Source organism: Drosophila willistoni (assembly GCF_018902025.1).
Source record: "Drosophila willistoni isolate 14030-0811.24 chromosome 2L unlocalized genomic scaffold, UCI_dwil_1.1 Seg168, whole genome shotgun sequence".
Classification (NCBI taxonomy): Eukaryota; Metazoa; Arthropoda; class Insecta; order Diptera; family Drosophilidae; genus Drosophila; species Drosophila willistoni.
Window position 1 is genome coordinate 6,078,645 of NW_025814047.1, and position 16,168 is coordinate 6,094,812.

At 36.3% G+C, this 16,168-nt stretch overlaps 3 protein-coding genes across 5 annotated transcripts in view; 1 reads left to right on the top strand and 2 right to left on the bottom strand.

Moving 5' to 3' along the window:
* LOC6640980 (sodium channel protein Nach) overlaps positions 1-16,168 on the top strand; it is a 28,748-nt gene that overhangs the window by 10,505 nt on the left and 2,075 nt on the right. The window contains exons 1-4 of one of the 3 annotated variants that reach the window (XM_047009800.1): positions 7,034-7,308; positions 7,426-7,991; positions 15,466-15,663; positions 15,748-16,032. In XM_047009800.1, the coding sequence (XP_046865756.1) occupies positions 7,435-7,991; positions 15,466-15,663; positions 15,748-16,032 (1,040 nt within the window). In that variant the 5' untranslated portion in view covers positions 7,034-7,308; positions 7,426-7,434. Of the gene's footprint in view, positions 1-7,033; positions 7,309-7,349; positions 7,992-15,465; positions 15,664-15,747; positions 16,033-16,168 lie in introns of those variants that run through there. The other 2 variants (XM_023175007.2, XM_002063904.4) reach the window with 2 other exon arrangements.
* Positions 5,839-6,345, bottom strand: LOC6641066 (protein FAM76B). Its single transcript, XM_002063901.3, has one exon. The coding sequence runs from the start codon at positions 6,226-6,228 to the stop codon at positions 5,863-5,865; it is 366 nt and encodes a 121-aa protein (XP_002063937.1). The 5' UTR covers positions 6,229-6,345; the 3' UTR covers positions 5,839-5,862.
* LOC111518413 (probable cytochrome P450 6a20) lies at positions 10,547-12,125 on the bottom strand. Its single transcript, XM_023175008.2, has 2 exons — positions 11,048-12,125; positions 10,547-10,989 (listed from the first exon to the last, which is right to left on the bottom strand). Exons 1-2 carry the CDS (start codon positions 12,123-12,125, stop codon positions 10,568-10,570), a joined length of 1,500 nt encoding a protein of 499 aa, XP_023030776.1. The 3' UTR covers positions 10,547-10,567.

Consider the following 16,168-nt stretch of genomic DNA (forward strand, 5'->3'; position numbering starts at 1 on the left):
TAGTTTATCTGACTTTCTTAGTTTTATCTCTTAAATCTCTATTCCTTATTATTTTCTTTACTAATCTCACAATCAAATCCACCTTCATCTATCTAGAAATTTTCAAATCTTGCGTGATTTTTTGAAATTCTTTTCTAAATTATCTCCCAAGAATCTGCTTTAATCTTAAATGCTTTTGATATATTTTATCCATTCTCTTTTATTCCAATAGATTGCTTTAGTTCCTCTCTTTCTGTTCCTGTCATTTATTTTCACTAATTTTAGTTGAACATTTAACCCCCCCGGGGAATTTAGTTTCTATAGCGACGCCTCTGCCTCCGCATGCAGTTGAATGAGTCTTTTTGTATCTATGTGTGTGTGTGAATGTGTGTAAAATCGACGCCTGTTTATATGCAAATCTTTTATTTCGATGTCGGTCTCCGCCTAGCCTTTGGCTCTTGTGTTTTCTCTTCGTTTTTTTTTCTTTTTCTGTTCATTTTTCTTGGTTTTCTCTCTGTTCTTTTTGTGTGTTTCCGTTGCAGCCGCCTTTTTTATATCTTCTGCATTAAATTAACATCAATAAAAATGTTGTCTCGCTGCCTTCTTTGTCCCCTGTCCTGTCGTGTCCTTGTTATAACCAGCGAGCACACTTGTCCGTAATTTGAAGCTAATGCCAACTTGTACTCTGATTTGTACTGAAAAATCCCCCCAAAAGAACTCCAAAAAATATAACAATTGTCTAAAGAAAAACAAAAAGAGAGAAGGAGCAGGAGTAGGAATTGAGATGCTTAAATAAACAGAAGAGCAAATCTTACATCATTTCGTTTCTTACGACTTTGCTTCATCCGTCATTTGCCTATTTTTTTCCTTCTTCAAATGGCATGCAGCCGCATGTAAACATCGGCTTCTTGTTAATCAAATTAAGTGCAAGTTAATGGCAGGGCAAATCCTTGCACACTTTCTACCATTTCTCCTTCTCTCTCTATCTCTCTCTCTCTCTTTCTTGCTCCCTCTGTTGTCTGCCCACTCGAAAATGATGAATAATAAATTGCTAATCATAAATATTGCGAAATCAGGCAAAACTCGCTTGAAAAATGGCTGGCAAGTGTTTGTCCTATTGAAAGAGCTTTCATCTCTCTCACTCTCATCTCTCTTTCATCGAAATGAAAAACGGAAAAAAGGAAAACAATATCAAAAGTACACATTGTTAAATTGAAAGGAAACAAATGTAAAATTTATACAGCTGCATTGGCTTTGATTTCCCCCTCATTCACTGTCTCCCCCTTCCACTATTTCTCTCTTCCACTTTTTCTATGTTAAATCTGAAAATCAAAATGTAGGGCGTGGCCATCCGCCTAATGGTCTACACAGTGTTTGCCATTATCGACAACTCGGCGGCAGGATGAGCGGGACAAATGTGTGTGTGTGTGTGTCTGTTGGAGGGAAGGATAAATCGTTTGTTCCTAGCTCTAAAATTATGTGGAGTTTTTGTTTGGGATTGTGTTCTTTTCTTTTTCATTCGCTTCTTCTTTTTTTGGCTGGAGGTTTGATTAATTTACCGTTATCAAATTGATGGGATTAGTGATGCTAGAAACATAGGCAACAAATGTGCCGCATAGAAAAAGTTGAAATATTGTAGACAAATATTATAAACTTGATGAAACGAATACATCACCTAAAAGTGTCTGGCAAAAGTTTTTTAGCTAGATAATTACAGCAAAAGTAAACATTTTATGGGGAATTAGATAATTAGAAAGATTTGTGTTTCCTAATTTTATATCATTTTCCCTATTTTCATGGTAATAATTAACTCAAGCCAACCAATCTGTAGCTTCAAGAATATTAGGCCTAAATTTGTTCTGAAATATTCTTTTGGATTCAGTTTCAAAAACAATTGAACCAAAAAATATTTATTAGAATAAACATTTAGTGCTTAAATAATAAGAATTTTATTACTTTTTCATCGTTTTATTAATTTGTTCAAGATATTAAACTCAAAGCGTTTCCATAACCAACACATTTATTTTTAAATAATAATAAAAATTAAAATGATATCTATCTAATTTTTATTTCTGTTTGTATTGAGTAATTACAAGTTATAATAAAAGTCAAGTCATTTTCATGTGAGCAGATTATTTATAAATCAAAATTAACCATAATAATATCCATAAATAACATACATGTGTCGTGCACTTTAGAATAAACAATGCCTAAATTGGTAACTCATTAAATAGTCTATCAACCAAGTAATAATACATATTCGAAGCTTTGAATACATTTCATCTTTTGGTTACGATTATAAGGGGTATCACCTGCTAAGTTTGTTTAAATTTTGTAAACGTTTAATCTATATTTAATTTTCAAAGCGACACAATTGGAAAACTTATCAATAACCCCAAAGATAGCCCAGGACTTTTAAACATAGATAATAAAGAGCTCTGCTTTCTCTTTTTTGGTCTTAAAATTTTGTTTTTGTTTAAGGCGTTTAAATCAAAGATGAGTTGATCGACCAATTGTAGTTAAAATCCACTCATATTTGGTGGCCACAATGCGCTTGTGGATTTTGGGGTGAAGATTTTATCTGGCCCGCCACAATTACGTAGCACAAGCGACCAATAACCATTGACCACTGGACCGAAGCCCTCATCTAAGGCCAGTAATTAGGGACTCAATACTAAAACTGAACTTGTGTCCTAGCATTAGGAGTTTGCACAGTGGGACCAATACAACAAATAGAGAAAGTGAGTGATTCAATTCAATATTAATAGAATATTACTTCCTAATTATTTTAGTGTTTATTAATAATAAATAAATTGTAAATAATTGTAATAAATACCGAAACAGTTTTTTAGTTTTAAATCAATATGTTTACTATGTGTTCTTAACGCTTTTATCATAAAATCGCGAAAGATAGATGAAATTTAGCCACAAGCCATGGAAAACAAACCAAAGCTCATTACTGTTTTCCAAATTTTTTTGCAATTTTATGCCACTGTGGCATGCAATCAGTATCCAAAACACAATTGCCATTGTCCAAGAGCAATCAAATCAACACGATTCCGAGTCGTAGACCGAAAAATCAGTAGCAGCAGCTGCTATTTTTCTCATAAGAGTCACGCTCTATGCTCTATAGTCCCCCCACCACCTTGCCCTTTCAGTAGCTCTCCTCATTTTTGGTTTGTCTGTCACAAAAAGACCAGCAACAAATTTCTGCGCCTAAAAATCAAACCGAAAGTCAAATGCAACCTAAGTACTGATTACAGTTACAGTTCGTTACCAGTTCGAACAGCATTGGCCGTAAACTGTGGCTAAAAATCGGAAGCAAAAAGAAGAAAAGGATCTAAAGTCGACACAACTAGCTAATACAGTAAGTTTCCTGCATTTTAAACCGGGTTTTCACTCACTGCATGTAAGTAATAGGCGACATTTAATTAAATTTCCTGTTTCGATATGCGGCAAGACAAAAAGCATTGCCTACATTTCTGCACTGAAAACTGTTGCACGAAGAACCGCAAAGCAACAGCAACAACGGCAAGAACAAGAACAACTGCAATAACATGCAACTCTTAGTACAACAAATGGCAAAAAGAAAAAAGACAAAAACGAAGAGAACCTCAAACAATTTGCAACAGAGCAACACAGCAAGAAACAGCTGCGCCCCAAGACCAAAGCAGACACATAAAAGCACAGCAAAAAGATACTCCAAGCAGAGTCTTAAAACGCACAGCGGATTGCAGATGCTCTGACTACAATACGTCAATAATCTTTTATCAATGTTGCATTAGTTAATGTAGTAAAATTTAATGGTCTCAATTATAGAAATCATTCTAATATTCCTATATCTAACACTTTAAAATTATTTAACATTGTGATTAGTTGGAATAATAGAACTTCATACAAAATGACCAACTATAATATCTTTTAAAAACTGCATAGATCAATATCTTCTTTTTGAAAGAAACAAATTATTTAGCAAGAATTGTGTTAAACAATAATTTAAAAATAAAAACTAATAAACCCATATTGTTTATTAACATGTTTATGTTTTAATAACATGATTTTATTGTCAGAAAAACAAAAAAGTTATGAGGTATAATCTTATAATAATTAAATAATGGAACGATTACTTACTTAAAGTTTTCTACTGAGTACCTCCTGGTAAAAATATAAATATAATTTGTTTTATGTTAAATAATAATCGTATTACATCGAGAGCCAACAAGCTGAGCTGTTTATCTACTCTATTGAGTATAATAGTTTTAATAGCAAACCATTGCTCTATAGGTCAGATATATGTATGTATGTATGTATATACTGTATATAGCAATCTATAATTCATTTGATAGAAATTGGTGGTTCCGGAAATAGGTGTATATAGAGATAATTTCCTAATATTTTTGCTCATTATGATTTAAAATTTTACTCGTAAGATTAATACCGATTTAGGTAATCCTCAAGGTTTAATGACCTTTTTCGTTTCTTTTTGAAATTTGTCGTTTATGGGTTTGAAAAGATTTAAAAATTTTGAAAAATGTCGGTCTTTTAAAACCTGAATGATTCTAGCGAAATAGAATTACCATAATAGAATCCAAATAATTCCGGAGGCAAAAATCGATGTCATACCTAATTTATACAAATAATTGTCTGATTTATACTTTGCTTTATATATGTACATATATGTATATGTATATATAGAGAGTATTCTAGATGGGACAAGGTTGATAGTTAAATCTCAGAACAAGATCTGATAGTTGCTGATGGCTGTTTGGAGCTGCGGACACGAAAATGGCATTGCGAATTGTTTGGCGCATAGAGCGGAAAATGCAAGCAATATTTTGTTATTGTTGTTCTTGTTCTATTTTGTTGTTGCTATTCCTATTGTGTGAATGTATGTGTGTGTGTGTGTGTGTGTGAGTGTGTTTTCCCCCATTAATATTCATGGCGGTTGGCTGGTTCAGTCATTCATTCATTCGTGATTTCACGCAACGCAAACGAAAAGGAAGAGCAGTGCAGACAAAACATGAGACCAAATAAATAAGCAAATGTCAAGACACAAGGCGGAGGTGGAACTCATCTCTCTGCTCGAGTCTGGTTTGGATGCCAAGAAATTGGCGTCAAAATAAATCAAGAAGCAAATTGGAAAATTTGTTAGGCAAGTTCTTGTTCTTGTTTGTAGTAGTAGATTGTGGGCAGTCAGCCAGCCCAGTTGAGAGAGAAATGCCACGCACAAATTGAAGGCCAATTAAAATGTCCCTTCGGCCATTCCCCATTCATACAGAATTTAATTAACCTCAATGAATGGGACACACAAAAGGGCAGCGGAAAAGTAAACGAAAACGAGATGTAAAATGAAAATGGAAGAGAGGGCATATAAAATCGTTTATTTAATTGTGAAATATATATTTTTTTAAATAATGCCCATTAAAATGCAGTAGGCACAGTCGTCAACTACCAAAGGTAATCAACTGCTCCTGGCTTGGCTTGGCCAGAGTATATAAAAAAAAAACCTTTTTTAATGTTGCCCATATGCAAGCAAACGCAATTCAACTCAATCGAACCAAACAGAAAACGACTGGACCCGGGTAATTCTGCATCTGTGTCTGAGACCGAGTCCCAGGCCCAGTCTGACTGCGGCCTTTGTCCTGCTACATTTACTTTGAGCCAACTGCTCTCATTTAAATGCAAATTTAAATGAAATTTTAATCCACTTTTAAAATGGGAAACCCGCTCGCGCACCCTGCCTCCCACAGAAGATCCTTTTGATGTCTCCCCACATTAATGCTAAAGGCTGATCTCGCTCTTAACCCAAACACTTACATCAAATTGATAAAAAGAAAAACGAAAACAGAAAACAGAAAATTGTTATACTTTTCGTATTATTTATCAATCACTGAGGTAGAAATCATCGACAATGCCAGCTGCTGTTTTAATCTCCTGCCAGCGTTCCATTACCGAAGCCTTGTTTGTTGTATGCATTTCCTCCTCGTTATCCTCTGAGTATTCCTCTCCGTAGGCCTCTTCCTCTATCGGCGGCGGCTTAATGGCTGCTTGTTTCTCCAAATAGAAATCACAACGTTTGCAATAGTAATGGGCCTTCTCACGTGGCTCAAAATTCTTATCACAAATGGCACAAGTTCTGATCGGAATACGGCATTGGGGACAACGATGTTCCTGTCGTGACAAATCATGCCACAGGCAACGCCCTAAGCAGCGACTACATCGATACAACTTCTCATCCAACGGTTCCATGTTTCCAGCTAGTCAAGTGAACTCTTTTATTCGAATCTAAAGAAATTTCTAATCGATTTTACTTAGGTTAACTGCCTGAAGTCGACTGATGAAGCTGAATAAATTTTTATTAAATTGTATTTCCCCTTTTGATGAATTTTTCAAGGCAAACTTGTTTGATTAAGCAATCAATTTTTGTATAAAGTGTCAGACAGGAAGACTATTTCATAGATTCACGACTTTTTAAATAGAAAGTCTTTATATGTATATATGTGCTTTCATATCAAATTTAGCTGATAAAGATGCAGCTAGACAAAAATGCCTTTTTATGACATCCATTGACTCTCTCAATTGAGATTGTCAAAACCTCAGATAACTCATATGTAGTTTCTTTTTTTGATTTTCCCTTAACTTTGTCTAAGTTTGCTAGCTGAATGAGTATGATCTCTTACAAACACTGCAGAACTCTGTAATCCTTTAATAAAGCATCCAAAATTATTCTTTTGAAAGAATTTTTCAAGTCTATCCTTGGTTAAGGTGAGAAGACACCCAATTAATATTGTTGAAAAGGCAGAACAATTGTTTTTAAGGGCTATCAAACACAAATCAAATAACTTTACTGGCTCAAACAATAATCGTTTAATAGAACCATTGACATTATTCTGCGGGAAAAATTGGAAATCTACCAAACAGATATTTCTACTTGGTCATACGACTGACTGCACCTCATTTAAGTTTCATAAATGCAAAATTTTTAACCACATTCCGGTCATCAGTATGCTCTTGTAACTGCCTTTAGCCTACAGATGAGTGAATATTGATTGCGTTTGTTGTTGTGGCTGTTGCTGGGGCTGTTGCTGTCCTCCTTCATGTCATTCAATGGATGAAGGCATAATTTACAGCGCATTAAAAACTCCATAATGATTTATTGTTGCACTGGGCTGCACGGGTCGGGGTAGCCGACACAAAAAACATATTTAAAACGACGTATTTACGTTTAATGAAGAGTAAACTGATATACGAACACGAGTGCAATTCGGTTGAGAAGCGCCGCACGATGGAAAAACAACAAAAAAAATCACAGCTTAATAATATTATACAGTAAGTATGTATTTATGGTCAGATTGGGGAAGTTGAACAGCTGTCAGAGCTGACATAATCACTCTAGGCATAAATTTTAAATATTCTTTCAATTTTCCATTTAATATTCTTTAATAGGTGGAAACCATGCTAATTTCTCACAAAGTGAACGGCCCCAACTCTGACAGCTTGTCACCCAGCAACAGTGATGAGTTCCCTCAATCCTCGAATCCATCTACCTCTAGCTCATTGACAGCCTCGACAGCGTCGTTGCAACACCAAGAGCCAGTTGAGCATCGTCCTGGTCCTGGTCTCTTACTATTTCCCGGCACCGCTCAAAGGCATCAGCATAATCCTGCGGCAGGGACAAAAGCGACAACAGTCCAAAAAACATCGGCAAGGACAGGAGCATCGGCAAATGCTAATGCTGATGACGACAACAACGTGTCCATTAATCAGAAAAGACGCAGCGTGCGCAGCTTTCGACGACCGCCGCTCTGGCAGAAGCCAGCCAAACGCCAGGAAAACAAAAAGTTGGAAACCGAAAAGGACCAGGACGAAAAGCAGCTGCAGGCAGACCTAGAATGGGATAAACGTCGCATTTGCCTGGCAAAGGTCCAGGCGTTCATAATCGAATTTCTGCAGGGTTCCTCGATACATGGTTTCATCTATTTGGCCAAACTTGGTTTAAATTTTCTCGAACGGTGAGTCAAACGTCACAAAATGTTTCCGATTGCATAAATGGGAGAATCGGTTGCCATTACGTAAAAGTGCAACTAGAAATCACCGAATAGTCATAGCTCTTTAAAAGACCTGTTTACACAACTTCATTCACAAAAATCAGAGACAGGTTAAAACAAAACTATTAACAGAAAATGCAAAGCCAAGATAATTTTCCAGGCTAAGTTAAAACTAATCAAATTTATATTTTGTATAAGAAATTTAGAAGCCCTTTAAATACACCTCTAATATTCTTTTCATAGTGGTCACTTAATATGATCAATTATAAGTTGAACCTAAGTAGAAGAAATGCATATACATATTTAAGCTTAAGTTAAATAACTAAGATTTTTATAATTTAAGCTCGAAACGATTTTTATAAATTATAAAAACTATAAAAGATCTAAACTGATAAGAAAAAATATCTGAAAACGATTTCCTTCCTCTCTGCCAACAACTTTTCTGTTAATCAATAGAAATTTCCTGGTGTCGATGATACAATTAAAAAACTAAGATGGTTAAACCATTTCCAATATGGAATAAATTTTAATAATCTATACAGATTTCAATCATAAGCAAAAGTTTCTGAACAGATGATTTGTAGTTCAGATTAGTTTAATTTCGTATCATTACACCTGAGTTATGGTTTTTGAACATAAAAACGATTACAATTATATTTAAGTTTAACATTCGTTGGTTCTTTGGTTTTTTGCTTGGCCAATTTAGTTAACTTGGTGCAATTAATCAAAGAATTACTTCCTTTTAGCCGAAAGCTAGTTGGTTAGAGAACATTTCCACTCAATTAATTTACCAGCGAAATTAAATTTAAGCCTCATTACAGGGCCAACAAGCGAGACCGCAAAACTTTCACCGAAAAAGGCTTAACTTTCCTTTTTTAGGATTTCTCTCGAAAAACGCTAAACTATAAGTTGAGAAGGACAGAGAGAGAGGGACAGACCTCTGCCACGTGGCGGATATATAGTATGTACAAACATACATACATATGAACTGATATCAAGGGGAAGTGCGTGTCGGAATCTAAACCTCCCCCCTCTAGACCCCAACTTTAGCACTTTCATAGGGTTTCTGCATAAATTTCCTCCGCACACAGAGAACACACGAGAGTAAAACATTTATTTTTCTACATCTTTTCCGTTTTGCCGTGCGTTTTGTGGGTGAAAGTAATATTTTTTGTTGCGGGGTGTAGGGCAATAAATCCTTAAAACTGACATGACATGACAAACAGGATTACACTAAAGTTGGGCCTCAGTCTGATTCCTGGGCAAGGCTTAAATTGCTAACACACTCGCCTACAACTCAGGATCAGCATCAGCAAGTGCAGAGAAAGGGGGCGATGGGTGGAGATGGGGGATAGAGGAAAATCTGTCAGACCAACAGCCTGAAGGTTAATTAGTGGATAACACTCAGGCCAAGGACATACATATCATGCACTGACAGAAACTAAATGAAGTCAATCTATTTCCCTTTGAGGTATTAGTTGGAGAGTTGGGAGTAATCAACTACAGACAAACTGCACAAAATACTTTTTGTTAATTCGTAGACCTCTCAAATTTCTTTAAATATTAATTTAGTATAGATTCTTATATTTAAAGTTAAACAAATTCTAATTTTAACTCCTTAAATTTTTAAATATAGCTGAGCTGACAGTTTTGATTTGTTTTTTGCAGTGTTCTTTCCCGTTTGATATTTCCGAAAAACTCAATTACAATTATTGTTAGTTCTTGGCCTAAACCAAAGCTCAACTGACAGGTGGTGCTAGCTGGCGAGAGACAAGGGGCAGCTGTTTCCCTTTTTCTACCCATCACCTTTTAATTAATACACTTCCATTGCCTCTCATGCAATCTCCCTCTCACTCTTCGCCCAACCTCACTGAGTATTATTTTTATTTTATTTCTACGTACTTTATTCAAGCCACAAAAACAGAAAGCAAAAATAGAAATATGCTTTTGCCATGACAAAAAATCAGCTTGTGACGCACAAAATTTTCTGGATTATGCAGAAATCTGTGGCAGACATCGCCGCCCTTAACCCAGCTCCCCCATCAAGCTAGAGCTTGTCTCATTCCCTTTCCATTTATTTTTTTGTTGTGCCGCATTTGGAACAAAAATATTTCCAGTAAAAATGCACAAGAGATCCCTCTGACTCTGCCCTTTTTCTGTGTGTGTCGCTGACATGTGATAACCTCAATTTCACTAGCGTTGATATGGTAACTGAGGCTAAGGAAGGGGGGACAGAAGTGGGTAACAGGAAGACAGGTGCATGACTGCATAATCCAGAACCAGAAAACATACATACCAATGCAAAACACGCAATTGCATCCGTCTCCAAAAGAGAGAGAGAGTGCAGTGTATGCAAAGGATTAGGTAGATTGCCAGCATTGCATTCAAATCAGAACACAAAACTTTGAGTGTGTGTGAACAGAGAGATCCAGAGTGAAAAGCACTTACCTCAGCTTTTGGGATCCAAAAAACTATCAAATTACCAAAACTCAAAAATTTATTCATATATAATATCACAAATAAAACATTCAAATTTTCCTTTAGACCACTTTAGATACATTTAAATGAATGCCTCCCTTGGCGCTTAATAGGAAATTTGTTGTATCTAATTCCAATGGCAATTGGGTCTTCTCTGGGTGAACTTCAAACTTGTAGATGCTGATTAGTTTGGCCAAACCGATAACGGTCTGCATTTTGCCAAAACGCATACCTATACAATTGCGTGGACCCTCACCAAAGGGCAAGTAGGCACAACTGGGCCGCTGTTGAATGGCATCATCTGAGAAACGTTCGGGTTTGAATTTCTCAGGTTCTTCATAGTATTCAGGATCGTAGTGCAAGGCCAAAGTTGGAATAAATACCAAAGTACCAGGCTCAATGTAGTATTTGCTGTCATTGTTTACATATCGTTGATTTGTGCGGCGGAAGAGATGAGCCGCGACAGGATATTTTCTTAGAGTTTCTACAGAGAAACAAAAGGATTCAACAGCCGTCCAAAAGTTAATGTTCTTATGACTCACCATCAACAACTTGACTAAGATATCGCTGATCCATCATGCATTCATAGGTAAATTCATTATTGTATTTGGCCAAAACTGAACTTATCTCCTTTCTAAGTTTATCCTGTATATCCTGATTTAAAGCCAATTCGTAGAGAGCAAAACCCATGGTCGTGGAGCTTGTCTCAAAGCCGGCCAAAAAGAATATTGCAGCTTGAGCCACAACTTCATTGAACGTCAATCCTTCTGTCTTGCTACCCTCTTCATGTTTTCTTATCAAATCGATTAATGAGTCCATAAAATCATTACGTTTGACTCCATTCTTTATGCGATAGTCCACAGTCTCACGCACTATGTTCGTATAGAAATCTTCCACCGAGTACAAATTGATCCTCATCCTCAAAGCTTTAGCCAGATTGGGAAAACTAAAAATCATGCTATTTATAAAATTACCATGATGACGTTCTTTTATAGCCTTCCCGCCCATTATAACAAATTCAGCTTGAGGATTACTAAGACTGTTACACTCTAGACCAAAAGCACATGAACCTATCACATCGGCCGTGTAACGAGCTGCCAAATCGTGTACTTCCAAGAGGGAACTATTTTCCAATTGTTGGTCAAAGGCTTGCAATAACTCTTTTGCTACCTTTTCCACTGTGGGATACATAAATTTCATTTTACCAGACGTAAAAGTCGGTGTCAATTTCTGTCGCAATTGTCGCCACTTTTGCCCTTCAATCGTTATTAAAGAGGCACTCAATGGATCATCCCGCTCATTGTGAAATACTCCACGATCATGAAACTTGTCAAATTGTTTAATCAACACTTCCTTTATGAAATCCAACTCCAAGGCCACCACTGCTGGTGCCATGAAGAAGTAGAAACCAGCAAACGGCCCACTGCCCTTAAATTTGTCATAGGTCGCTTTCATAATATACGAAATCTGTTTCGTCTTCTTCCATTCATGCATATTGCCAATGAGTAACCGTGGCGTGTCATGGGAAATTCCACGACGTTGCCAATAGCTGAATCGCTGGCGGAACCACCAAGCAATTAGCGTTAGAACTCCCGCAAATAGCACAATTATCGTAGACATCGCGATGGACACTGAACACAAAGCTTCAACCGTTATCACCCTTATTAAGAAAAAAATTTTGGGGCAAAAAAGCTTTGACTTTTGGTTGGCCCCCACTGGCCCAAGCAAATCGGAGTTATCTTATCGAAAACTTTTGTTGTTACATATGTTAATAAGAAGCTGAAAATTAGCTAATAGTTATCTTATCGAAAAGGTTTGTTGTTATGTTAAGAAGTAGCTTAAAATCAATAATTTCGTCAACTTAGTCATAAATTACTCATTGCAATGAAAACTTCAGACTACTCACTGAACACTCATATGCAAATTTTTTTTTTAATCTAAGTAATTCATTATCAGAAAATTATTTATCACAGGATAAATTTAAAAAAGTCTCATGTAGATAAAGTAAAGTTTTACTAATATAAACCACCTTTCTAAGCTACGAGACATTGGCAGATTCTAAGAGCAGAAAAAACAGAAATTTTCCACCTTTATAAAGTGGACTTCTCCCCCTAAAAACCTATAGATAGCCCAGTGCGAGGCGAGGTTGATAGTAATAGATAAGAAAACAAAACAAACATGAACTTTAATCATATTGTAAGTGTTTCAATCCGGTAGTTGATGTACCTATGTATGTATGTATATATAATATAGATAATGCAAATTAAAAGATTACTTTCTAATGTGAAAGTGAGAACATGTATGGAAATTGGTCAAAAATAATTCGCAAATTTAACATTTTTGTTAAGAATTTTGAAAGATAAATTTTTGGCTAATCCGACTTTAATTCAGATTGTATTTACTTCAATTTCTAACAGATTTTAAAATGTCATAAAAAGTCTTAAATTAATTTCGACACGAATTTAAATGAAGTAAGTAAGTCGTCTCGCCGACTTGGGTATACCATACACCAGGTGAAACAAATATTTAAAATTTCGAAAACCAAATGTATGTCTACTAAATTGTTTTAACATGCCTCATACCATTTGCTATCTCGCTCACTCTACAAACACACAACCACTCTAGCGCCGCCACTAGCCAACGGCCAATTCTGCCCTTATGGATCGCGTAGCAAAATACGTTCATACGTATATTTTTTATGTTTCTAGTCCGATTTCAATCAAATTTGGTAGTTTGATAGAAATAGATAAGATTTATTAGTCTGCCAAATTTGATCGCGATGGTCAAAAAATTGCAAGAGCTAATCGGTTTTTTCTAAATTATGGAGGAGGAGGTGGGCGTGGCAACATTTTAAAATATATGTATTCTGCGCGCATACTAAGCCAATATACATACTAAATTTGGTGACTTTAGCTTTGTTAGTTTTCGAGAAAATCAGTTTTGTTTAATTTGCGGGGGCGGAAATGGGCGTGGCAAAATTTTTAAATAGTCAATATCTGCGCGTCTATTAAGCTAACTTACATACCAAATTTAATGTCGGTAGCTTTCATAGTTTTTAAGAAAATCAGAGTTATGTAAATTCCGGGGGCGGAAGGGGGCGTGGCAAAAAGTTGGAACAATTATTTTCTGCGCGCTAACTAAACGAGTATATAAACCAAATTTGATGTTTCTATCTGCTATACTTTTTAAGAAAAACAGCTTTATGTAAATTCTGGGGGCGGAAGGGGGCGTGGCAAAAATTTGAAACAAACTCGATAAGCGTACATACTACACGAGACTGCATACCAAATTTGGTGGCTCCAGCTCTTATAGTCTCCGAGATCTAGGTGTTCATACGGACGGACGGACGGACGGACAGACGGACATGGCTAGATCGACTCGGTTTTTGATCCTGATCAAGAATATATATACTTTGTGGGGTCGGAGATGCTTCCTTCTGCCTGTTACATACATTTTGGCGACTTTAATATACCATTTCACCCTATGGGTGTATGGTATAAAAACTCAGAGAGCAGGGACAAAATTGGACCGCGAAATTTTTTACCCTTGCAAGGTTTTTTGTTACTATACCTTTAGCTATAGGCATCAAAGTGGAAAACCCTTTTATATGAAAGCTCTTATATTCGGAAAAGACCGGCCTACAATCTTAGGCTGGAGCAATGCCATTTTATCATAACTTTATATAACAGCTGTATAATTATCTGACCAAATTCGGCACAGTCATTAAGATAGCGGAGAAAATAACGAAGTTATTGGTAAAAGTCACTGTTTAACACCGATCGTTCCTATGGGTGGAGGTTATATATTGGAGGTATATATTAAACTGGCAATTTTTATGACAAAGTCTTAGAAAATAACGAATTTATTGAGAAAAGTCACTGTTCGACTTTGCCATTTGTATGGGAGCTACTTATATGATATAGTAATCCGATCCGGCTCAATTCGAGATATAGGACCTGTGCTGATGAAGAATATATATATCTTATATGGTTAGAGTTGCTTCCTTCTATGCGTTGTACACTTCTGACCAAAATTAAAATACCCTTTTTGCAAGGGGTATATTTTGTGGTAGAAAACATACATAAGTATACTCAAATTTGAAAGTAAATGCATTTTATTAAAATAGTTGAAACATTATATGGCATTCCATGAGAATATGATAACTTTTGGAATCTCGGCATTGTTAAAAAATAATGCCAAAATATATCATAAGTGCCGTCATAACTTCACGTGGAGCTGCACATCACTTTATGTACATACATGTGTTTTCATATATCATGTGTCTAGTGTTTTGTAGAACCCTTCGGCATAAATACAACAAACTTATGCATCACTGAGTTTCATTCACGCACAAATTGTTCATGTGCCGAAATGATGCTGACGATGATGATGATGATGATGTTGATGAGATGAAACATGAGACAGACAACAATCAGTATGATGATGACAATGTGTGGAGGTCTCTATTCTAGATTGTGCATATGTACGCAAGGAATTTGGTTATTGTCGTGAGACAGGCAGAGAAAGGGAGAGAGCTAGGAAAATTTTGAAAATAATAAATGTTTGGAAATGTTTGGAAAATTAAATGCCAAGCCAAGCCAAGCTAAAGTTTCAAGTTATCTGCCTTTATGAGCCATTGTCACGGTCGCCAATTGCAAGAGGAATTTTGGCGTCTACTTTCTGTCTGTCTGACTCTTCAGCCCGTTGTCGGATTTACGCCTCGCAGAGAAAGACTGCTGGGGGGAAAAAAAAGGGTTGGTAAGACAAATAAAAACCCGTTGACGCGTCCATTGACTTTTCTCTATGTCTTTTTGGTGGTCCTAGCGCAGCAAAAATTTACACGCAATAGATTTTTATGTGCCTTGGCAGAATGCACACAAACACAAAAATTTATACCACATATATCATTTTGGCTTACAAACTTTCACTTTTTATTTTTTTTTCTATTTCCCGCTTGTAGAATGCTTTGGTTTGCCTTCATCTGTGTGGCCCTGTTTAGCATCATCTCGTTGAGTAAACGCACTTGGCTACGTTTTCAGACCTCACCCATGGTCATATCGATGGATAGAAACAAATTGGTATGGAATACAAGTTTCCCATCGCTCACTGTTTGTCCACACAAACGCATCGATGAACTGAAGGTGGAGGATTACATACTGTGAGTTGTTGTAAAAAATTTGAAAAAAAAAATGGAATTTCATCTCTGACACGCCATCTCACATCACAATTTTTGTCTACACAGTGCACACGCCGAACATTTTCAGTCCGAGGAGGATCAAGAGGACTTCCGTGATTTTATTGTCAAACTTGCCAGTCTCACATATGACAATTTGGAAACATTGCCGCTGAACAAATCGTTTGGCATTCCGAGTGACAAGTACTTGCAGTTGCTTTATGAATTGAAATGGCCCTTTGAACCGGAAATTAGCAGTGGCGCCGCCGTAAAAATGCTTATACACGAGACACAAACGGAGTTTGGCATTTGCCATTCTGTTAACTCGATGGTCGCACGCTACAATGCCTTTGAGTGAGTCAAAGGATCCTTTATTTTATGATTTTTAGGATAGATATTTGTGTTTTAGTCCCTGATTTTGAATATTAAATAAATTTTCAGTGGGTTTAACATTTAAAATTTCAAGTTTTATCGGAATCCAATCTAAATC